Source organism: Penicillium pulvis (genome assembly GCF_028828015.1).
Source record: "Penicillium pulvis strain IBT 33274 chromosome Unknown contig_12_segment0_segment0, whole genome shotgun sequence".
In the NCBI taxonomy this organism is placed as follows: Eukaryota; Fungi; Ascomycota; class Eurotiomycetes; order Eurotiales; family Aspergillaceae; genus Penicillium; species Penicillium pulvis.
Window position 1 is genome coordinate 40,001 of NW_026643072.1, and position 20,845 is coordinate 60,845.

Below are 20,845 nucleotides of genomic sequence, written 5' to 3' on the forward strand. Positions count from 1 at the left end.
TTTTGCCTGATTTTGCCTAATTTCTGCCTGACTTTGCATATTTTTTGCCAAGACCTTTTTTTAATTACAGTCTGTTCCGGTCTGTATATGTATGGCAACCACGTTTCCTCCTATATTCCACTCTACCTATTGTAATTATATGTAATATAGCTTAATATAAGCTTATTATACTATATTACTCTAGATTGCCCTATATTTAGGGTGGCTAGGTATAATATAGGGTGGTAATTTTTGAAGTGGTTGATTTTCTATGCTGATGGGGGAGATATATATATGTAGAACGTGCAGCTTCACCACCTTACCAACCACATATCTAGGTCTTCGCCCTAACCACCCTTTATATATATAATTTAAACAAAGAATAAGCTACTATATAAAGTAATAACCTTATATATAAGCTTAAAAGCTCTATTTTAACTAGTTCAGGTGGGAGTTCTATAGAAATACAGGTTGATCAAACTGGTGTTCCTGATTATACAGCGCGCGGGTAAGACCACCATAGCAGCAACCAGTCAGAGCTATAGAACTAGACCCGTATATAATATCCGACCAATCGGGTTCTAGAAGTAATATCTTCAAAAATCCTTTCATCCCAGCTCTCTCTCAGCTCTATATGCCCAGCATGTCAGAATTAGGGTTTCCAAACCCTCTCCAGAGCGATCCAATTGCTCCATCTGATTCAATATCAACGTTCTACCCCACCCAGAGCACCCTACCTACCCCAAACGACCTATCCACCCTAGGTACCCTACCTGATGGAATTCCGCAGTTTTCCACGCCAAAAGCAGGAAATTATGCTATATGGTCCCAAATCAACCATAATAGCTTCCTAAAATGGTGGAAAACCACCCTAAATGGGTTAAAGGATATCAAACCATCTCTGAATTGGGCAAAACATGGAAATTCAATGATTTGGTCCCATATTGAGCAGATTGCAGAAGTTCAGACCGGACTACCAAAAGTACGCTGTATAGCATGTAATATGCTATTTAACCACCCTAATTGGAGTAATAGTGGAGGGTCTATTAATGGGACCTCTACTATTCGTCGTCATGTTGAGAAAGCCTGTAAGTCTAGGGTTATTAACCCTAGCCAGACTTCAATTGAGAGTAGCTTTGCCTTTGCTACAGTAAGCCCGCTACCCCACTACCCCACTACCCCACTACCTTATATCATATATATCACATATATTATATATACTAACCCTAGCTAGGAAATTCAGTCAAAGCAGTATATTACCTATCAAGTATGGTTCAAGCTGCTTATGAACTTCTTTACCACCCACCACCTGCCTTTCAATATCTTGAACAGTCAGCAATTCAAGGCCTTTATAGAAGGAACGGCCCAGCTTGCTTCGGTCCCATCTATACCTTCCCCTCGAACCTTATCTCGTCGCCTACGAGATGAAAGCTTGAATCAACAAATAACCGCTTTAAGCACGCTTCCAGAAGGTTCTAAGCTCTCGATTGCCCTAGATTGCTAGACATCTCCATACTCCCAATCTTATCTAGCTATCACAGGCTATTTTCTAGACCTAGACTGGCACTATAGAGAGGTCCTGCTAGGGTTTGAACCCCTATATGGCCCCCATTCAGGTAAGTCTAACCCTAGGCACCCTATATCATATAGCTCTATATCATAAAGCTCTATATCATATAGCTCTAGACTAATATATGATATATCTATATCTAGGCGCCAATCTTGCACGTATGCTTACCCCAATACTGGAAAAGCATAATATATCAGACCGGATCATGGCTATCACCACAGACAACGCTTCAAACAACAAGACTTTGATCTCATCTCTTTAAGAACTTCTTCAAGATGCTTATCCAGAGACCTCGATTCCTCGAGTCCCTTACATAGCATATATGATCCAGCTATCCTTGAAGTAGCTACATGGGATGATTAGGGTTGACCCTAAAAATGACAATATCGAGCTAGTCTGGTCTGAAGATCTCCAAAAGCATAAGGAAATCAGCCAGATGACTGGTATTGCTCGTACACTACAGAAGGTACGGAATCTAGCGGTCTATATCAACGCAAGCCCACAAAGACGGGATGATTTCTAGGCAGAACAGGCAAAAGATGGGATGAAAGACCCGCTTTACCCTATCTAGGACGTTCGGACTCGATGGAACTCAACCTTTCTAATGCTAGAACGAGCTATTCAGATCAGACCAGCTCTAGATAGCTATTGTAAGCTATTCTAGGGTAAAATGCGTATAAGATCAGATGAATGGCGTCAAATCACCTATCTTTTGCATATTACAAAGCCTTTCTTTGTCTTTACTACTGCATTATGTAAGACAAAGGATATCACTATATATAGTGTATTCAATGTCTATAATGCTTTATTCCAGCATATCGAGTCTTCTATTACTAAGCTTCAGCAAAAGAAGGTATGTTTAACCTATATAAGCTTATATATAGGTTATATAAGCTTATATAACCCTATATAACCCTATATTACCCTATACTAACTATATAACTCTAGCTTTTATAGAAACAAGACATGCTTTTAGCTCTACAAGCAGCTGAATCCAAGCTTCGAGAGTATTACTCTCAGACCATAGACCCGGCCCTAGGCAGTATATATGCACATGGAACGATCCTTGCCCCGCAATATAAGCTTTAATTCTTTCAATCTGAAGAGTGGGAAGATGAGACGATTGATTATACCGAGGTCTATAGATCAAGCTTGCAGGATCTGATTAGATCTTATCAACAAGATGACCCGATCTCGAGTCCCCAAGCCCGGAGATATATAGCTATAGAGCTAGCGGTCCAGTCTATGATGCCTCTAAAAGCTAGCATATTGCCTACGTAAGTAGATGAGCTAGGAGATTACCTTTAAGCTGGTACGTTAAGTCTATATCTATATATCAGATATCTATAGCCTAACCTAACCACCCTTTACTAACCTAACTAGGGCTAATTAATGAGGAACCCTATATCTTCTGGCGGAATAATTAGACTAAATACCCCACCCTAGCTCGGATAGCTCGAGATCTCTTCTCTATTCTAGTAACTGGTGCTGGTGTAGAGCGCCTATTCAATATAGCACGTGATATATGCCACTACCGGCGTGGCAGGCTAAGCACTTCTACTATAAAAGACCTTATGGTGTATAATCGCACTATAAAGTTTGATATAGATACAGAAGAGCTGACTCAGCTAGTCCAAAATCTTGAGATCGAAGAGGAGGCGGGATTAAAGGACTTAGAGACTCGAGTATTACTCAAGGATATCAATGATATCGAGGATCTAGATCTAGATAGCTTAGGTGAGGAAGAGTAGCTAGCCCTAATTCGGCAGCCTAAGAGACCAAGGGAGGTTTCATCCAAAGATTCTTCAGATGAAAGGTCAGATGATGGAGAACTGCCTTCAATTAGGGTTTCTAGAAGGGCTAGAGCTACTAGGCAGACACGGGATGAAGTAGAATGGGCGTATCACTGATTGATAAGATTGATTATGCGTGCTTTGATTGATTATACGTGCTTTTCTTGATTATATAGGTGCTAGGGTGTTAGGGTGGCTTATAGGCCTTGCTTTTGTATATAAAAATCACAAAAAAAATTGAAAAAACAAGGTAGAACCATGGGGTTCATACCTTTAAAAGCTAACTTTATATTGTCTATGTGTAATATATGAGGTATTTAAAGTGGTATTTTACCCCTCCAAAACTAATATTTCTACATATTTTATGAAAAATACACATAATTTAGACCCATAAAAATGGGGGCAAATGGGGCCCCATCAATGGGCCCGGCCCCATTTCAAAGGCAAATGGGGGCCCCATTTCAACCCCACCCCACCCCAACCCCAACCCCAACCCCAAGTGCCGAAGCCTACGTGGGGCCATAGGGGTAGCGTTGGCGCTTCTGCCCGCTCGTCCCGTGCTCGTCCTCCTATTTTCTCCTACGTATATTATAGGAGGGGCTTATGCTGTTATTATCTATCGGGATCTTGCCCGTGATAACCGTGATATGGGTTTCTTAGAGGCAGGTCGGCCGCTTTTAGTGTATCTCCGCTTGCTTTCGCCCACTCGGTCTCTTATCCAGGGGTTCTTCGAGGATGGTGTTCAAGCGTTCCTTGATTCTCCGCGTTTCCTTCGTGCTTTGGCTCGCTTGCCTTCTCGCTTTATAAGGGTAACTACTCTTATGCGTCCGCTTATGTTATAGCTTAGAGTATCTCTAGGGCTTCTTCCTAAGCCTCCTGCTTCTATTCCTATTAGGCTTCGGCAATGGGCCCCCATTTTTCAAATTCTAGGGCCCGGCCCAACCCAAAAAATATATGCCCCCATATGGGCCCCCATATGGGGGCCTATGGGCCCATTTTTTCAAAATTAATGCCTGATTTTGCCTGATTTTGCCTAATTTCTGCCTAACTTTGCATATTTTTTGCCAAGACTTTCTTTTTAATTACATCTGTTCTGGTTTGTATATGTATAGCAACCACTTTTTCCTCTATATTCTACCACACCTATTGTAACTCTATGTAATATAGCTGAATATAAGCTTATTATACTATATTACCCTAGATTACTTTATATTTAGGGTAGTTAGGTATAATATATAGTGGTAATTTTTAAAGTGGTTGATTTACTATATTGATGGGGGATATATATATATGTAGAACGTGTAGCTTCACCACCATAACAACCATATATATACATCTCCACCCTAACCACCCTTTATATATAGTTTAAATAGAGAAAAAGCTATATTATAAGGTAAATACCTTATATATAAGCTTATAAGCTATAAATTACCAAGGGCTATATTAGATATTGTAATTAAAGTGGTATTTTACCCCTCTAAAACCAAATTTTCTGCATATTTTATGAAAAATACACATAAATTTAGACCCACTAAAATGGGCCCAAAATGGGGGCCCAAATGGGCCCGGGCCCATTTTGAAGGCAAATGGGGGCCCATTTTCGGGCCGGGCTCAGCCCGACCCATTGGGCCCGGCCCATTTGCCGAAGCCTAATTCCTGTGCGGTTCTACTAGGCTTCGGCAATGGGCCCCCATTTTTCAAATTCTAGGGCCCAGCCCAACCCAAGAATTTTTTGCTAGGCCCATGGGGGCCCATGGGCCCCCATTTTTGGGCCCAAAAAAACGAGGTTTAGCGTAGATGCCTTATTTAGCCTGATCTAGCCTGATCTGGCCTGATTCCTGCCTGATTTTTGCCTGTTTTTTGCCAAGACTTTTCTTTGATTACGTTTGTTCTGGTCTGTAAATGTATGTCAACCACTATTTCTCTACCCTTCTACTATATCTATTGTAATTATATGTAATATAGCTTAATATAAGCTTATTATACTATATTACCCTATATTACCCTAGATTTGGGGTAGCTAGATATAGTATAAAGTAGTAATTTTTGAAGTGGTTGATTTACTATATTAGTGGGGGAGATATATATATGTAGAATATGCAGCTTCACCACCTTACTAACTATATATATTGTCTTCACCCTAACCACCCCTTATTATTTTTAAAAAATGATAAAAAATTAAAGAAAAATAAGATATAGCCATAGAGTTCATATGAATCATACCTTTAAAAAGCTGACTTTATATTACCTATATATAATATATAAGGTATTTAAAGTGGTATTTTACGCCTCTAAAACCAATATTTCTGCATATTTTATGAAAAATACACCATAACTTTATGCCCAAAAAAATGGGCCCAGATGGGGGCCCATATGGGCCCGGGCCCATTTCAAAGGCAAATGGGCCCCCATTTTTGGGCCCAACCCAACCCAGCCCATCGGGCCCAGCCCATTTGCCGAAGCCTAGGTTCTACCGCTGGCTCGTGCGGTTCCCTGACCTGGTTTCGAGTGCTTTTAAGTTCTTTCTTTGTGCTCTTCTCCTAGGTGCTGGAGTGCGGTCTTCTCGTCTCTGTATGTTATCTTAGGGAGTTATGTCTGCGTTAATGGCGCGTCGTCTAGTTATTAACTTGGTTCGCGAGTCTAGGGTTCTTTCATCTTTAAATAGCACTTCTTCTTCTTAGATGCTTCCTGGTAGGCCGGCTCGTCTTGCTGCTTCTTCATCTTTTCTAGTATGTAATAGAGCTATTAGTTGCCTGGTATTATGGTCGAGGTCCTTAACTGGTACCTTTTCTTCTTCTTAGATGCTTTTCCGCGCTCGGCTCGTCGTGTGTGAGTTATAACTCCTTTCTAGAGCTCTTTCTGCTCGGCAATATTAGCTTGCCCTATAGCTCTTTTCTTACTCTCTCTAGGAGCCACTTCTTCGCTGTTTTGCCCGCCTAGTCGGTTCTTTAACTACCTATCTAAGGTTTTCTAGGCGGGCCCCCTAGAGAGATATAAAGGAAAGAGGAAGAGAAGAAGGAAAATTTTCTTTAAATAGTCCTGATTTTCGTGAATTTTTCACTAAGTTAGTGACTATTTATCTTGTCTTCTTATTCTTGATCTTTCCTTATGCTTCTATGGTTATTCTATTCTTCTTTATTCTTTTTGCGGGTCTTGATTCTTATGCTTTCTTAAAGATATCTAGTGTGGTAGTGTTCTTGACGTTAGAATAAGGTTCCTATATGTTTTCTATGTCTCTATAGCCCTTCTATTAGACTAGGTATTATAGGCCTCTTCTAAGCTTCTTCTTGCTTAGGATCTTCTCGATTTCCTATTCGTCTTATCTATTGACTTTAACTAGGTCTAGCCTTTCTTCGCCTCTTATAGGCTTGCCTTTATATAGTTCTAGTATTAATATATACTATACTAGGTGGATCTTCTAGAATATAGGCGTTAAGATAAGCTTATACGCCTATTTCCCGATCTTTTTCCTAATCTAGAATGGGCCTATATAGCGGTAGTTAAGCTTTAGGTATAGTCTATCTAAGTTAAGGTGTTTTCCCTATATAAGTACCTAGTCCCCTATTTAGAGCTTAAGGTTCTTATGCTTCTTATTATAGCCTCTTTTTATAGCTTCCTTCGCTTATTATAGGCGTTATATAAGTGTCTTTCTAACTTCTTATATCTCTTTAATCTATGACCTTATATCCTTATATTTATCTCTAGGGTATTCTTTAACCGTTCCTTATAGGTCTAGTTTAAAGTTTATAAGTGCTTCTATAGGCGATATCCTAAGTATGCTATGCTCTATTCTATTATAGATATATTATGCTAGTAGTAACTATCTAGCCTAGTTATCTTAGTGCTAATTAATATAGTTTCTTAAGTAGTACTTAATTATCTAGTTTTATCGTTCTATCTACCCGTCTATCTATGGGTAATATGCTATTAATAGATAATATTCTATTACTAGATAGTAGTAGAATATTAACTAGAATTTACTAGTAAAGACGCTTCCTCTATCACTAATAAGGTTCTTTAGTATATCTAGCTATAGTATGAGTTTATTATAGAACGTCTATACTAGTATTATAGCGTTAATGTCCTTTCTATATAGGATATAGACTAAAAATTTAGTAAATAGGTTAACTACTACTAGTATAGCGTCATAGACTTTCCTATCCTACTTCACTAGTAGTAGTCTTATAATAAAATCGTAGCTCTACTATTCTATAGGCCCTTATAGAACTAGTAAGGGTTTAAGGGAACTATATAGTAGGTATCTATATATAGCGTTCTTCTAATATATATTATATTCTTATATATATTCTATGACTTACTTAGTTATTCTATACTAGTAGTACTTTACTTTTATTACTACTATAGTTCTTCTTACTCTATAATACCTTAATTAGGGGTTATTATAGTATATTCTTATAATTTCTATAATTAGTATAGGATCTTAAGGGATAAAGACCCTCTAATTAAACCTAAGGAGTCCGTCGCTTATATAACTCTATAGTATACCTTTATATCTCGCTATTCTACTTATATACTCTATCTTCTAGAGGACTTTTAAGTATTATATATCTATTCTCTATATATTTTTAATATAGTTAACTATAGAGACCCTAAGGTTCGCGTTAAGTATACCTTCTCTTATAGACGCTACTATTACTTCTACTTAGGTAGAGAGTTATTCTAGACTAACTATTCCACTAGCTTTAGGGTACTTATCTAAGCCTTTTTATTAATTAGCTTAGGGCCTAAGCGTCTTTAGCTTAGCTTATATGACTATTATTCATAAGGTAGCTATTATTATGCTCTTATTCTTATTCCTAGGGGTCTATAGACTCTCCTATAGCCTTTATAATAGCTTACTATTATAGATATAGTCTATACTTACCTACGTATCTTATCTATAGTTAGGTCTTTAACTAAGGGTATCTACTAGGTTCTTCGCTCTAGGGTTATATTTAATAATAAAGTTATATATAGCGAGTTTCTCTACCTATCTTACTTATCTTCTACTTAGCTCCTTTATTATTATAAAGGGTCGTAGGTTTATATAGTCTATTAGGACTTCGACGACGTGCTTATTCCCTTCTAGGTAGTGTCTCTATATCTTAAAAGCTTTAACTATAGTAAGTAGTTCTCTATTGTATGTCTTATAGCGTGTCTCTACGTCTATAAGCTTTCTTAAAAAGAATACGATTAGGTGCTATTACCTATCTTTATGTAGCTAGGATAGTACGCCTATAATTATATATCCTAAGGCATCTATTTCTATATAGGTTTTTAAGTCTATATCGAAATATGCTAGTAATAGTGCTTCTATAAAGTAGTGTTTTAGGTCTTTAAAAGCCTTCTTCGCTTCTTCTATAAATATAAAGCCTAGTATCTTCTTATTCTTACCTTTCTTATACGCGCCTTCTCCATGTATTAGCGCGTTTAATAGTATTACCTTCTTTAAGTAGTTCTTAATAAATCTTTAATAGAAGTTAGTAAATCCTAAGAATTACTAGACGTTAAAGATATACTATAGGTCTAGCTAGGCTATAATACTCTCTACTTAGTCTAGCTCTATAGATATCCCTATTATTAATATAATAAATCCTAGGAAGCTTACTTAGTCTATATAGAAGACGCACTTTAAGCGCTTAGTATATAGCTTATAGGTTCTTAGTCTTTTAAGGACGTTCTATATATATTTAATATATTCTACTTCTATTCTTAAGAAGATTAAGATATTATCTAGGTATACTACTATATAGATATTAAGTATATTACTTAGAGCTTGGTTAATATACGCTTAGAATATAGTAGGTGTATTTACTAATCTAAAGGGTATTACCTTATACTTAAAGTATCTATATCTCGTTCTAAATATGGTCTTCTACTCATCTCCTTTTCTTATCTATATATAGTAATACGCGTCTTAGAGGTCTAGCTACGTGAATATCTTCGATCCTACTAGTCTATCTAAGGATTCCGCTATTAGTAGGAGTAGGTGTCTATTCTTAATTATAATCTTATTAAGTCCTTAGTAATTAATATATAAGCGTAGCTTATCTATTCCCTTCTTTAGGATAAATAGTATAGGAGCTCCTATTAGGCTCTTTAATAGTTAAATCTACCCTTTTATAAGGTTATTATCGATATACTCTCGTAGTGCTTCTAACTCTTTATTTAATAGAGAGTAGATTAGCTTATATAGGGGTTGTTTTTTAGCCTATAGTTTGATAGTATAATCATATTCTACGTGATCTAGTAGGATACCTACTCTCTCTTTATTAAAGACGTCTACGTAGTCTATATATATACTAGGGAGTTACTTCTCTTCTATAAGGCTTATTACTCTAAGTCTAATAGTCTTTTCTCCACTAATTTATAGGTAAATAAGAGAGTAGGGTATTCCTCTAAGGATCTCTCTTATAGTTTCTTTAGTAGATAGTTCTTCTATCTAGGGGTTAGTCTTCTTCTTCTCTCTAAACTTCTAAGTTTCTATTCTCTAGTCTATCTCTAGGTTTATAAGCCATAACTAGTCGTACCCTAATATAAGGTTAAAACCTTATATATTAACTACTTTAAATATTTATATATATTTCTTCTTAATTCCCTTACTATCTACGAGTTCGAGTATAATTCTATAGGTCCTATATAACTATATATAGTACCTATTAATCGCTTCTACGATTCTTAGTTTAGAGGGTATATCTTATAGGTTCTCTTTTACCTATTTCTAGCTTATAAAGCTTTTCTATACTCTATAGTCTACTAATATAAATACTATTTGACTATTCTTCTTTAAGATAAAGATCTTAGCTTCTACTACTAGTACTAGACCTATTATCTATTCGTTCTTTAGGTTAATATCTAGTGCTACTATAGTAAGGAATACTAGGCGAATCATTTTTTTAATTACTTCTCTATCTAACTAGTTATATCTAGTTTACTACTAGTAAAGCGGTAGTCTAATATAAGGTGTCCCCGCTTACTATAGTTAGTATATCTAATAAGCGGGCTACTATTATACTTACGTTTCTCTCCCTATCTTAGAGAATATAGGGTTAAGTATTAGCCTACTCTTAGCTATCCCCTAGGTTAATAGGTTCTTTCTATACCCCTAAACTATAGGTTCTAGATAGGTTCTCTATAATATCTTATTTTATTAATACTCGCCTTTCTCGCTAGTATATAGGATTCTAGGGACTATAGGTATTATAGTATAGCTTTATATATATCTCCCTAGACTAGGTGATCTATAAGCTCTACCCGTAGCTTAGGCACTACTATATTTACTAGCTTCTATATATACTAGTATTCTTCTAGTTATATAAGTAGCGACGTATAGATATTCGTTAGGTATATAGAGAAATCTATGACTAATTAGTTATATCTCTACCTAGTGCTATACCACTACTATAGTATATTAGTATAGCGAGTTACTAGGTCTATAATAAGGTTATAATACTAATTACTAAATTCTTACTAGATAAACCTTCGCTCTAGGTCCTTCTTCTCCTCTTCTTTAATATATCTTCTCTATTATACTCTTAGCTTATCTTTAAGGAGAGTAGAGGCTTAGAGTACCTTTTTATACTATAGCTTATAGTAGCCTTAGTGCTATTTAAAGTAAATATCTAGTCCGCTTTTAAATAGGGCCTATTCTTCTATAGTACTAGTAGTAAAAGGTTTAATATACTTTAGTAGCGTTAGCACCTTCTCCTCTAGGTCTATAGCCTTAAGCTTATTCTATGGCTCCTCTATATCTAGTATTAGCACGTTGTCCTACTCCTACTCTTACTATAGTAGGATATTAGTAGTAGTTACTAGGGAAGATATTCTTAATCTAATTAGTATAGTTATAGGACGCTATACTAGAGATCGTCCTCTTTCGCGGGTATTATATATATTCTCTTACTCCATAGCCTCTACTTTAAGGTCATCGATCTCTCTCTACGCCTCTACTACCTATCTCTAGTACTATAGGAGGATCTTAACCTCTTCTAGCTTCCTAGCCGCTATAGCGGTCTTTAGGATCTAGTCTATAACCTCCTTAGAGTTTTCTATAGCCTCTTATATATTTATTTATTTATTATACTCTATTATAGTAGTATCCTCTATTAGTTCTACTTAGATATAGGCGGCCTTAAGGTTTATCTATATTAGGCTAAGGTCTATATTAGGCGGTTCTCCTACTAGGACTATATCCTTAGTCATAGATTCCTACGCTTCTAGATAGAGGTATTCTCCTACTCTAGTTACCTCCTATTACTCTTCTATAGGGTTATCTAGTGCTTCGCTTCGTGTTATATAGTTTCGCGTATTATATAATATTTCGTTTTTTATAAGTTCTTTATATTACTAGTTAAGTCTAGGTTAAGAAGTGATTATAATATTAGGACTAATATCTAGGGGTTAAATTAGATAAGAGTAATAATATAAGTAGTATATAAGTATACTATAGGGATTGATATTAATAATAATATAATTACTAGAGAACTCTAGGGGTGTTCTCTATAATTCTACTTTTAATATATGACTTATCTAATTAGGTTACCTAAGATCCTAGGTTAACCTTTCTCTAGCTAGTTCTATTATATAGAGGAACTATAGCATATAGAAGTATTCTTAGGTCCTTATACGCCTATTCTTCGACCCTTCTACGGGCCTTCTTATAGATATACTATAATAATTATATCTTATTAAGTATTCCTTACTCTAGTATCTAATTTCTTAGGCTTACTATACCCTAAGCCTACTAATAATTCCCTCTACTAATATAATCTACCGCTAATTAATAAGTATAATTAAAGACTAGTAAGAAGATATACTTTAGAGATTACTAGTTAGCTTAAAGATATTAATTACGCTTAATTATTAGATATCTCCCTATTTATAGTTATTTATAGTAATTATAGGCTATTTTATTAATACTAATTAGAGGTACTAGGAGATACTACTTAGTTTTAAGCCTATTTATAGTTTATATATAGATATAAATCTAAGTATTATACTTCTTTAAACTCTTATAGAGTATAATATTAAAGGCTAAGTATTTAGAATTACTATAGATAATATATTAAATAATAAGACTTTAGTTACTTCTCTCTAGTAGTCTCTCTAGTAGGCTCTTATAGATAATATAATTCTTCCTTAAATTCTATACCTTACTTATATTATCTAGCTTAGTCTCTAGTAGCTTCTTAGCTATATTAAGGTAAATCTATTAAATAAGTTAGCTAAGATAAAGTAGACTAAGAAGTAGTTAAGACTAGTAAAGCTTAATATATAGTACTAAGTATATAAAATTTCCTATACCTTAAATAAGGTCCGCTTTCTCGCTATCTATATTAATATAAGTCCTTAGCGCTAAGAGATTTTCTATAATCTCTAGATAATAGATATAAAGCTAGTGCCTATCTAAGATATAAGAACTTAATAGAATTTAACCTTCTTAATACTTTACTAGATAAAGCGTCTATATAATATCTTTACCCTATTCTATATAGAGTATAACTATAAGAAGATACTACTAAATAATAAAGAGTAGCGCTAGATTAACTATCTTCTTTATATTACTAAGCCTTTCTTTAATTATATAACTTAACTTTTAAAGACTTATAATATTATAGTATATTATATCTTTAAGATCTATAATAAGCTCTTTAAATACCTTAAATAGTTAATAAAATAGCTATAATAAAAGCGCGTTCTATATATTACGTGGTGCTAACTAGTTATAGTAAGTATCGCCTATAGTAGTCGTGTATATACGTTAAGGCTTATCCTTAAGTCTTAGTCATAATTATATTATTACTATTAGGCCTTATATAGGCTTAGATCTATAGAGTAGACTCTTATTAGGCTACGCTAGATAGTGCGCCTAGTTAAGCTATACTTAGGGTCTATATTAGGTAATAAGAGACTAAGTATACCTCTCCTAATAGGGTAGTTATCTTAAGTATAAAATAAGTATAAAGCTAGAACTATAGGTTCTAAGTAATAATATATAATTAAACACGAAGAACTAAATATATATATAGTAATAACCATCCTTATATATCCTAGTCCTTCCTATTAAGGCGATAGGATATCATATATAACTAACTATCTCGTATTAATTGGAAGTATATATTACCTTAGTAAGTAATAGGCTAGAAATGGCTTCGGGCGGTAAGGGAGTAGAAATCTAGTTTATAGAATAATCTATATACTAGATTTCCTTTAGCCTTACCGCTTTAGGTATTTCTACCTCTAAGCTACTTAGTGGAATCACTAAGTACTAATACTCACGTGATTCATTATGGTCTTTTATTTAGACGTAGTATTTCTAATTATACTTAGGTAGCTAATACTAGCCTATCTTATACGTGACTTTAGGTTCGTTAATTCCCCTCCTAGGAATTAATTAGTTCTTAACCCCTACTTTTATTATAGGCTAAGTAGGTCTATAATACTATAGAAGTAAGAGATACTCTATATACTAGAAGCTAGTTAGATTAAGCTTAATAAATATTACTCCTAAACTAGTAGTATTTAAGGATATCTCTATACTATTAATATAATACTTATGCCTATAAATAAGTTTTAATTCTTTCTAATAAATAATTAGGATTAGAAATAGCGTGAGACTTATTATAACTCCTTTTAATAAGTACTTATTCTATACTAAGAGTAACTCTTATTACCTAACTAGTCCTTAGATAGAACTTATCTAATTATTTAATTAAGCTTAAAGCTTAATAAAATACTAAATAAAAGTATAGTATAACTAAAGATAGCGACTAATAAAATTACCTAATATCTTAATAGTAGTATATTTTTAATAAATTCTTTATAATATTATATTAATTAATTAATAGATACTATTTATCTTAGGCCTCTTATCTTCTAGAGAGAGTACTAAACTTACTTTCTAGTAATTACTACCCTTATATAGGATATACTTTCCTTCCTAGTAATAGATATAGATATTAAATAACTCTTTAATACTACTTAGGATATCTATTATTATTATTAAGGGAGATAAAAGAAGTAGATAATTAAAGAGCTAATAATATTTCTTTATACTTTAAGGTTTAATATTAAAGAGAAGAAAGTAAAGTATCTAGAGAAATTCTTCTCTATATTAAGATAGAAATAGCGAAGGAAGAGAAAGATAATAAGCTTAAGGAGGTAGAATTTAACTTAATTAGTGATACTAAGGAGGTAGATATAGAGATAAGTAATTATATATAGCTAGATAAGGTAGATAAGCCCTAGCTTCTAGTACCTAAGAATAGTACCTAGGTATAAGTATTAGGATAGAAATGTAAGGCTTGAGAGGATAAGGTCTTTAAGTATTACTTAAAATGATTATATAAAATTTTCTTATTAGGGGGCTGCCCCCCGATGAGTTATTAATAGAATATATACTATTTTTATCCTAGTATACTTCTTTCCCCTTATTATAAAGGAGATATGTAATATTATAGGTAAAAACTATATAATTTATGTAGAGATAGAAAGTCATAAGTCTTAGTATATCTATTATATTTATAACCTAAGTTAGGGCCCCGGACCTAACGCTAGGTTAGATATTATAACCTAGACCTAGTATTAGGTCTAAATCTTCGACCCAAAACCCCACTAGGTCTAGGTTAGGTCCGGGTTAGGTCTAGGTTAAGTTAGGTTCTATAGAAGTCTAGGCCCGGGTTAAGTTAGGCTTTACGGAAGTCTACTTAGATATCCCGAAATAGAACTAAATCACTTCTGATTCAGCATCTAGATCAAGAGTAAGCTCTAGGCTTACCTAGAGCTAGTCCATAATGGAGAGATATTTAAAGTGAGATCATTATGAACCGCTCACTTAGCTCTCACTTCCTCTATATTAAGGAAGAAGAAGAATCTCTCTCTTTTGATTCTTTCCTTCCTTAAGAATTAGTTTTAAAGCCAATATGATCTATATTGCCTTAGACTTCAAATCCATACCATATTAGTACTATTTTATATTCCTTTCAGATCTCCTTTACTATCTTCTTACCTGGCCCTTTTACTCCTTACACTAACTCTAGTTTAGTGCAATTTGTGCTAAAGACGTTTTATCCATCGAGAGACTACTAGAGAGCTTGAATGCACGTGGCACGTTCTTAGATACACATCCTCATCTATTCTGCTATAAATACGGAGCATGCGGATTGACTTAGAAAGTTTTTCTGTTTATAATCAGAAAGGTTGATTCAGGCAACTGCGGTTATCTCAAGGGCTCATAGCCACTACAAAGTATTCTGCTATATTGTACGCTCTACGTGGACGACCGCAGAGGGCATAATAAAAGTATCTAGGTACGGACAAATCCCAGCAATTCGATAGATTATGAGGCTCTTTAGTCTCTCCCGCGAGCGACTCACTACGTCGCTGAATTCATGCCTCGAACAGGTCTTCTCGGGTAGTTTCGCCACTGTGAAATGAGACAGAGCCAGGAAACTATGGAACAACTGGCCAGAACTGACTGGTATGGACAGACGGCGAAGACGCCATGTATGATAAATCCAGCCTCATGAGTCGCCTAAAGCCACTGAAGTGTCAATTCATATGAATTATATCCTCTGATCTGCTTCGTGCCTATAGAATTATGCCTATTGACACTACATATAGGAGCCTATCCTTTTCCTTCTTAGCTTTCGCGGGCGTCTAAAGCAGGTACGTTTGCATGAAATCGCCCTCCGCCGTGGCTGGACTTCAGCTGGAAGTTGGGATAAAACCAACATGCGACTGCAAGTTGCACATTTCGGACAATTAAAAACAATAGTAATAGTTAGGTTAAGAAACAGTAACCGAATTGAGCATCGGGTTGTGGAGCTAGAGCATGCTTTCTGTTTGAGATGCTTCTAGCATCATGCACCATGCGGCCATGCCTGCAGCCGTGGAGTCTATTTCGCCAATTCAGGAGTCGAAGTGCGCTGCGCAGACTACTGAGATGGATTTCCATCTCCCCTCTGATGTTCCTATCTCTGATTCATCTCCTCCTGAATCCTCGATTCTGGCTCTGCACGAAAGACTCAATGGGACCTGTCACCTGCCTTTTCTTCCATTCTCTTGATTTTATCTTACTTTTCTCTTCCCTTGCCCGCAAGGTAGCAGAATAGCACATGGTACTGCAATTATGACAGATCTTCCCGTGCTTCTGACAATCTCTACTTTTAAGTAAATCTAATACGTCAAGGATACAAGTGAACGTCAGTTTAAAAACATGATATCCTTCATTATTCCACTAGTACACAAAGTCTTCCTTCAATTGCTCCTTTCTAGATACAAAGGCGAGAAAACTCCGAGATCTCTGCGGTACCGGCGTTTCCGGCCGCTTGCGAGAAATTCCCCACTGGCTAAAGTTCTCACAGCATTGATCTACACATGTGGTAATTGCAACCCGCAAGCTCTACGAGCCTATCCGCTCTTGTAACGCCCTCTCTCTTCGTGGAATCAGTTGATATAGGTAATTCAAATTCTCAGGCCATTGCGCATTCACTCCAAGGTGGCCATAAGCCATGGGCCATTTGTTTCTTTGTGTGATGGTGGGTCCAGGCGACCCAGATGCGGCAACTCGCGTGTCTGTCATATATGTGAATGCCCCACTATTTTTCAATTGGTGAAATTTTCGACTTTTGGGCTATGGCTTCAATGAAGGACCCAGCGATTTTCTGGTAAAGCAGGAGGCTGGGAGAAGAAAGGGGTTTAATGAGCTTGGAATCACACCTTGAGCAATAGTTATATAAAGCACACATCCCCCCCAATCCAAGTCTTTTTTTCTTCATCCTTTCTCTCCTTAAGGTTCCCCTTCATCCTTTCCTACATTACTGCTCTGTCAGGTCCTAGCCGTTGTATAAAGGTACGCATGAGTTCATCATTGTTGATCAGGGTACATGCATGATGCAAGCTTTAACTCACCCTTGAACAGATCTGCACATATTCGATTGCACATATTCGATTGCACATATTCGATTGCACATGCTCGATTTGCTACCCTTTACAAATTTGCTTATTACTTTTTCTTGAATTTGAGCCAGTGGAGAAGTAAGCTTACTATCATTGCTGTTGCTCCCAGGATATGCATGATGCTAATCTTTGCTTTCATTTGAGTAGGTTTCCATCAATTCTGTACGTGGGCCAACTGCCTTTTTTCTTCTGGAACTCTGGACCCTTGGGTATGAGGTACGCATGAACGTGTTTTGATGAAGTGTGACGCCTTAGCAATTGTGTCGAGTTGTTGATCAGACTATACGCATGATACTAATCTTTACTTTCACTTTGGCAGATTCCTCCGCGTGCCGTATCCATTCCTTCCTACGTGAGACAATAGGCATTATGCCGTACCCCATACCTCGGGTTGAGATTCCCTCTCATGCGGCCCATAGAAGTGGATCTGAAGAGTCACCCACAAGCAAACAAAAGGTTTCTCAAGACATTGTCGACAAAGCGCGGGAACTGGAGCTCGAATTGGGCAGGCGAGGTTTTCCGCTTTCAAACAAGAGACTTTTCGCAGATACTGCGGAGGCAGTGAGCGAAGCCGTGAATAAGAAGCAGTGTCTATCGCTTGGTGGGTGCTGGGGTGGTAGGACGATGGCCAAAGACCCTAACTTCGAAGCTGAGTGGGAAGCTTTCAAAGAGCAAACGAGCAACTCTCGTTCACCTTATCCACCGAAGCACTTCCTTGATGAGCAAAAGCGAGAGCTCAAGAAATTTCCCAAGAAACTGAGGAATTTCATGAGAGACAAGGCCATAGCCCCAGAGAATGTATTCTTTCTCTCGAATCGTGGCTATCGCCTATACATCGACAAAGATACAACAAGTACATCCATCTCATCTCCGGAGAAGAGGAAACCGCGCCCAACACCAATGGCATCCGTTCTCTATTGTCTACCACACAAGGGCAAGCCTTTGGCCCCATTCTTTACCTTTCAGTGCAAGAATGGGGGACCACCATACAGCCATGAGGGACTTCACATTGTCAATAACCCAGATGGGTGGATTTCGGAAAGCGACTTTTTCACCTGGCGTCAGAAAATCTTCGGAGAGCACCCCAAGGCCTTTTCTCAGGGATCGCAGCGAAAGGAGCCCGTTCCCAGACTTCTTCTTTTCGACGGAGAAAAGATTCCGATGAACAAAAAGTTTTTCGTGTCTGGTGATATGGAGGAAAACATCTTCTGCCTTGCGCTTCCCCGCGGTATGAGTTCCATGTTTACTCCGCTGGAAGATAGACTTGTCTCTATTGACCAAAAGTACCAACAAGTCATGGAGAATGCCTTAAGAGGGAGTCGTGAGGGATATAGAATGGAGAATTCTATTTTTGTGCAACTCATTGCTAACCGACTGAATGAAGCTCCAGAGGGTCGGAAGGTTTGGAAAAAGCTTGGGCTAATTCCGTGCAAGTCTGATCGCTTTGGTGAACATATCGACACTTTGTTTCTGTCTATGGCAACCAAAAAAAGTTTGCCGCAAAATTCAGCTCTCAGGCCTGCTCGATCGTACCCGTCTCCGTCTTCGTCAGAACCGAATGGATCCTCTCCGCTATCCCGACAATCTCGAAGACGAACAGCGGTTGCCCCGAGGCCCGAGACCAGCGATGTCGAGTCTTTCGAAGAGGACCCATCGAACGATCCTGACTATCAAGCGGAATTTGGCATCGACATCGAAAGCATTGTTCCAAGCGATTATGAAGACGAAGAGGTGGAAATTGCTGATGATCTTGGCCCCGTGTCTGATTCTAGCCCCGTGGTTGATCATGACCCAGTGGTTGATCCTGGCCCAGTGGTTGATCCTGGCCCAGCGGTCGACGCCGAGAACAAATTGACGTTGCTCAATTACCTGATCACAGCTTTCTCGAACGAGACCCCAAGGCGCGAGCGTGAACTTATGAGGATTCTTTCTTTGTGTCGTAGAATCGGTTTTGATCCATTTAAGAGCTCTCCGACTTCCTCCGGTAGCCATCCTTTGTTTTCCTTTCTCATGTTTCCTGTACACTCCCTTTTTCGGTTCCAAAAGCCTTTGTTCTCTAAACATTCATTCACATATTTTCCTTTGTTAGTAGTTCAATACAATGTCTTTAAAAACGGTTACAAATAACTTGAAATAATTCTTGCTCTAGTTTGTTTGGTCAACTACCCTAAGCTCATCCTCTTTTTTGTGTTTTGATCTGTCACAGATCAGAACAAACCGAGCAGAACCCGAATGGATCAAACTGGATCAAGACCAAAGATGTCGACTTCCTACTCGCAGGATAGTAAGTGTGCTGCTTGTGCTGATCAAACTCTTTCGCTATTTCGCTGAGGCAAAGTCAATCTGGGTTCTTCGAGATCCCATCACTTCCGACCGGCGGAAAAATTATCATCATCACAACTCATCAGCTGTTTTCAGCTGGAGCCTGAGAGGACGTGTGCATTCCTGCACACAGAGCGTGGTTACTGCATACCGAAAGCCGTTTGAAACACTCGAACGCTCTAATATTGAGATTGAAAAGTAACCCGCGCGTCATCTCGAAAATGTTCGCAAGAAGCTCCGAACAGAGCTAACATACGAACAGGTTACAGCAGTCACATCACTCTGGGCAATAAATCCGTCAGCACCTCTTCAATTCGCCATCTCTTCTACCCCTTGGCTCCTTATTAGCTGGCAATAAAAATTGCAATCCTCCCTCATGCTCCCCTGCTGACGAATGCAATGATTGTCAAGTTCGAGCGGCGCTGGCAGATCAAATGTAAGCTTGTCCCGAACGCAGTCCATCACCCGACTGAAGAATACCTACAAGACCAAACAGTTGATAAAGAAGCTGCCCACATCAGTCCTTGGCGGGACGGCGAAGTAAAGGATCTTTACCGGACGGGCGATGCATTCTAGAGCGCCTGAAGGCCGTCTTTCGCGAAGCCGTCATACGTCGCATCGCCCAACGACAATACAACAGATTTAAGATGGAAGGGAGCGAACATATCAATTATTCCTTGCAAAGTTTGCTCGTCCTCCCTGGAATTTAAACGTAACCAGAGTCCTAGGAAAGAGAATCTCATGGAAAATTATTGAACAATACTCGTTACCTGTAACGATGAGATCACTTTCAAACAGCTTCTCAAACGTTGCTGTCTAAATGCGATCGCATTTTCTAGACTTTGGCCCCAGACAGACGCTTTCTCCACAACATAACAAAGCTGAGCTCCAAGTCCGTAAAACAAATGATACCTACCCGCGCGAATACTCCTTGACTCGGCTGATCTACAGCGAAGACTACTGCTGTTGAGCGCTGAGAGGGGGTACTTTGTTTGCGAACTCCAAGGACATAGAAGTCGCAACTGCTCTTCCCTGATTTTGAGGGGTTTCGCTCCAGGAACAAACACCGTCGAACCACGTATCGTTTAGCTGGTGAGACAACAAGCATCATTTCGGCATTTCTTGGCCTTTTTGTGTGGTCGAAGGGAAAGGGTACACAAAGTGCAGGCGGGCAGGTAAGAAATATGGGCTCCTAAAGGAAGCTCGGACTGCAACTAAGCAT

At 37.5% G+C, this 20,845-nt stretch overlaps 4 protein-coding genes across 4 annotated transcripts; all 4 read left to right on the plus strand.

Moving 5' to 3' along the window:
* Window positions 1-622: 622 nt before the first annotated feature.
* Window positions 623-1,811, plus strand: N7503_001248 (zinc finger BED domain-containing protein; the record flags this gene model as incomplete). The annotated part of the gene is made up of 4 exons (XM_057060795.1): window positions 623-1,129; window positions 1,214-1,451; window positions 1,512-1,595; window positions 1,693-1,811. 4 exons carry the CDS (start codon window positions 623-625, stop codon window positions 1,809-1,811), a joined length of 948 nt encoding a protein of 315 aa, XP_056924757.1.
* Window positions 1,812-2,219: 408 nt separating this feature from the next.
* N7503_001249 (uncharacterized protein) lies at window positions 2,220-3,459 on the plus strand (the record flags this gene model as incomplete). The annotated part of the gene is given in 6 exon segments (XM_057060796.1): window positions 2,220-2,402; window positions 2,507-2,591; window positions 2,655-2,785; window positions 2,811-2,826; window positions 3,029-3,286; window positions 3,305-3,459. The coding sequence occupies 6 exon segments, from the start codon at window positions 2,220-2,222 to the stop codon at window positions 3,457-3,459; spliced, it is 828 nt and encodes a 275-aa protein (XP_056924758.1).
* Window positions 3,460-16,204: 12,745 nt separating this feature from the next.
* On the plus strand, window positions 16,205-16,408 carry N7503_001250 (uncharacterized protein; the record flags this gene model as incomplete). Its single annotated transcript, XM_057060797.1, has 1 exon — window positions 16,205-16,408. One exon carries the CDS (start codon window positions 16,205-16,207, stop codon window positions 16,406-16,408), a length of 204 nt encoding a protein of 67 aa, XP_056924759.1.
* A 1,262-nt stretch (window positions 16,409-17,670) lies between these two features.
* On the plus strand, window positions 17,671-19,289 carry N7503_001251 (uncharacterized protein; the record flags this gene model as incomplete). Its single annotated transcript, XM_057060798.1, has 2 exons — window positions 17,671-19,210; window positions 19,267-19,289. 2 exons carry the CDS (start codon window positions 17,671-17,673, stop codon window positions 19,287-19,289), a joined length of 1,563 nt encoding a protein of 520 aa, XP_056924760.1.
* Between the last annotated feature and the right edge of the window lie 1,556 nt (window positions 19,290-20,845).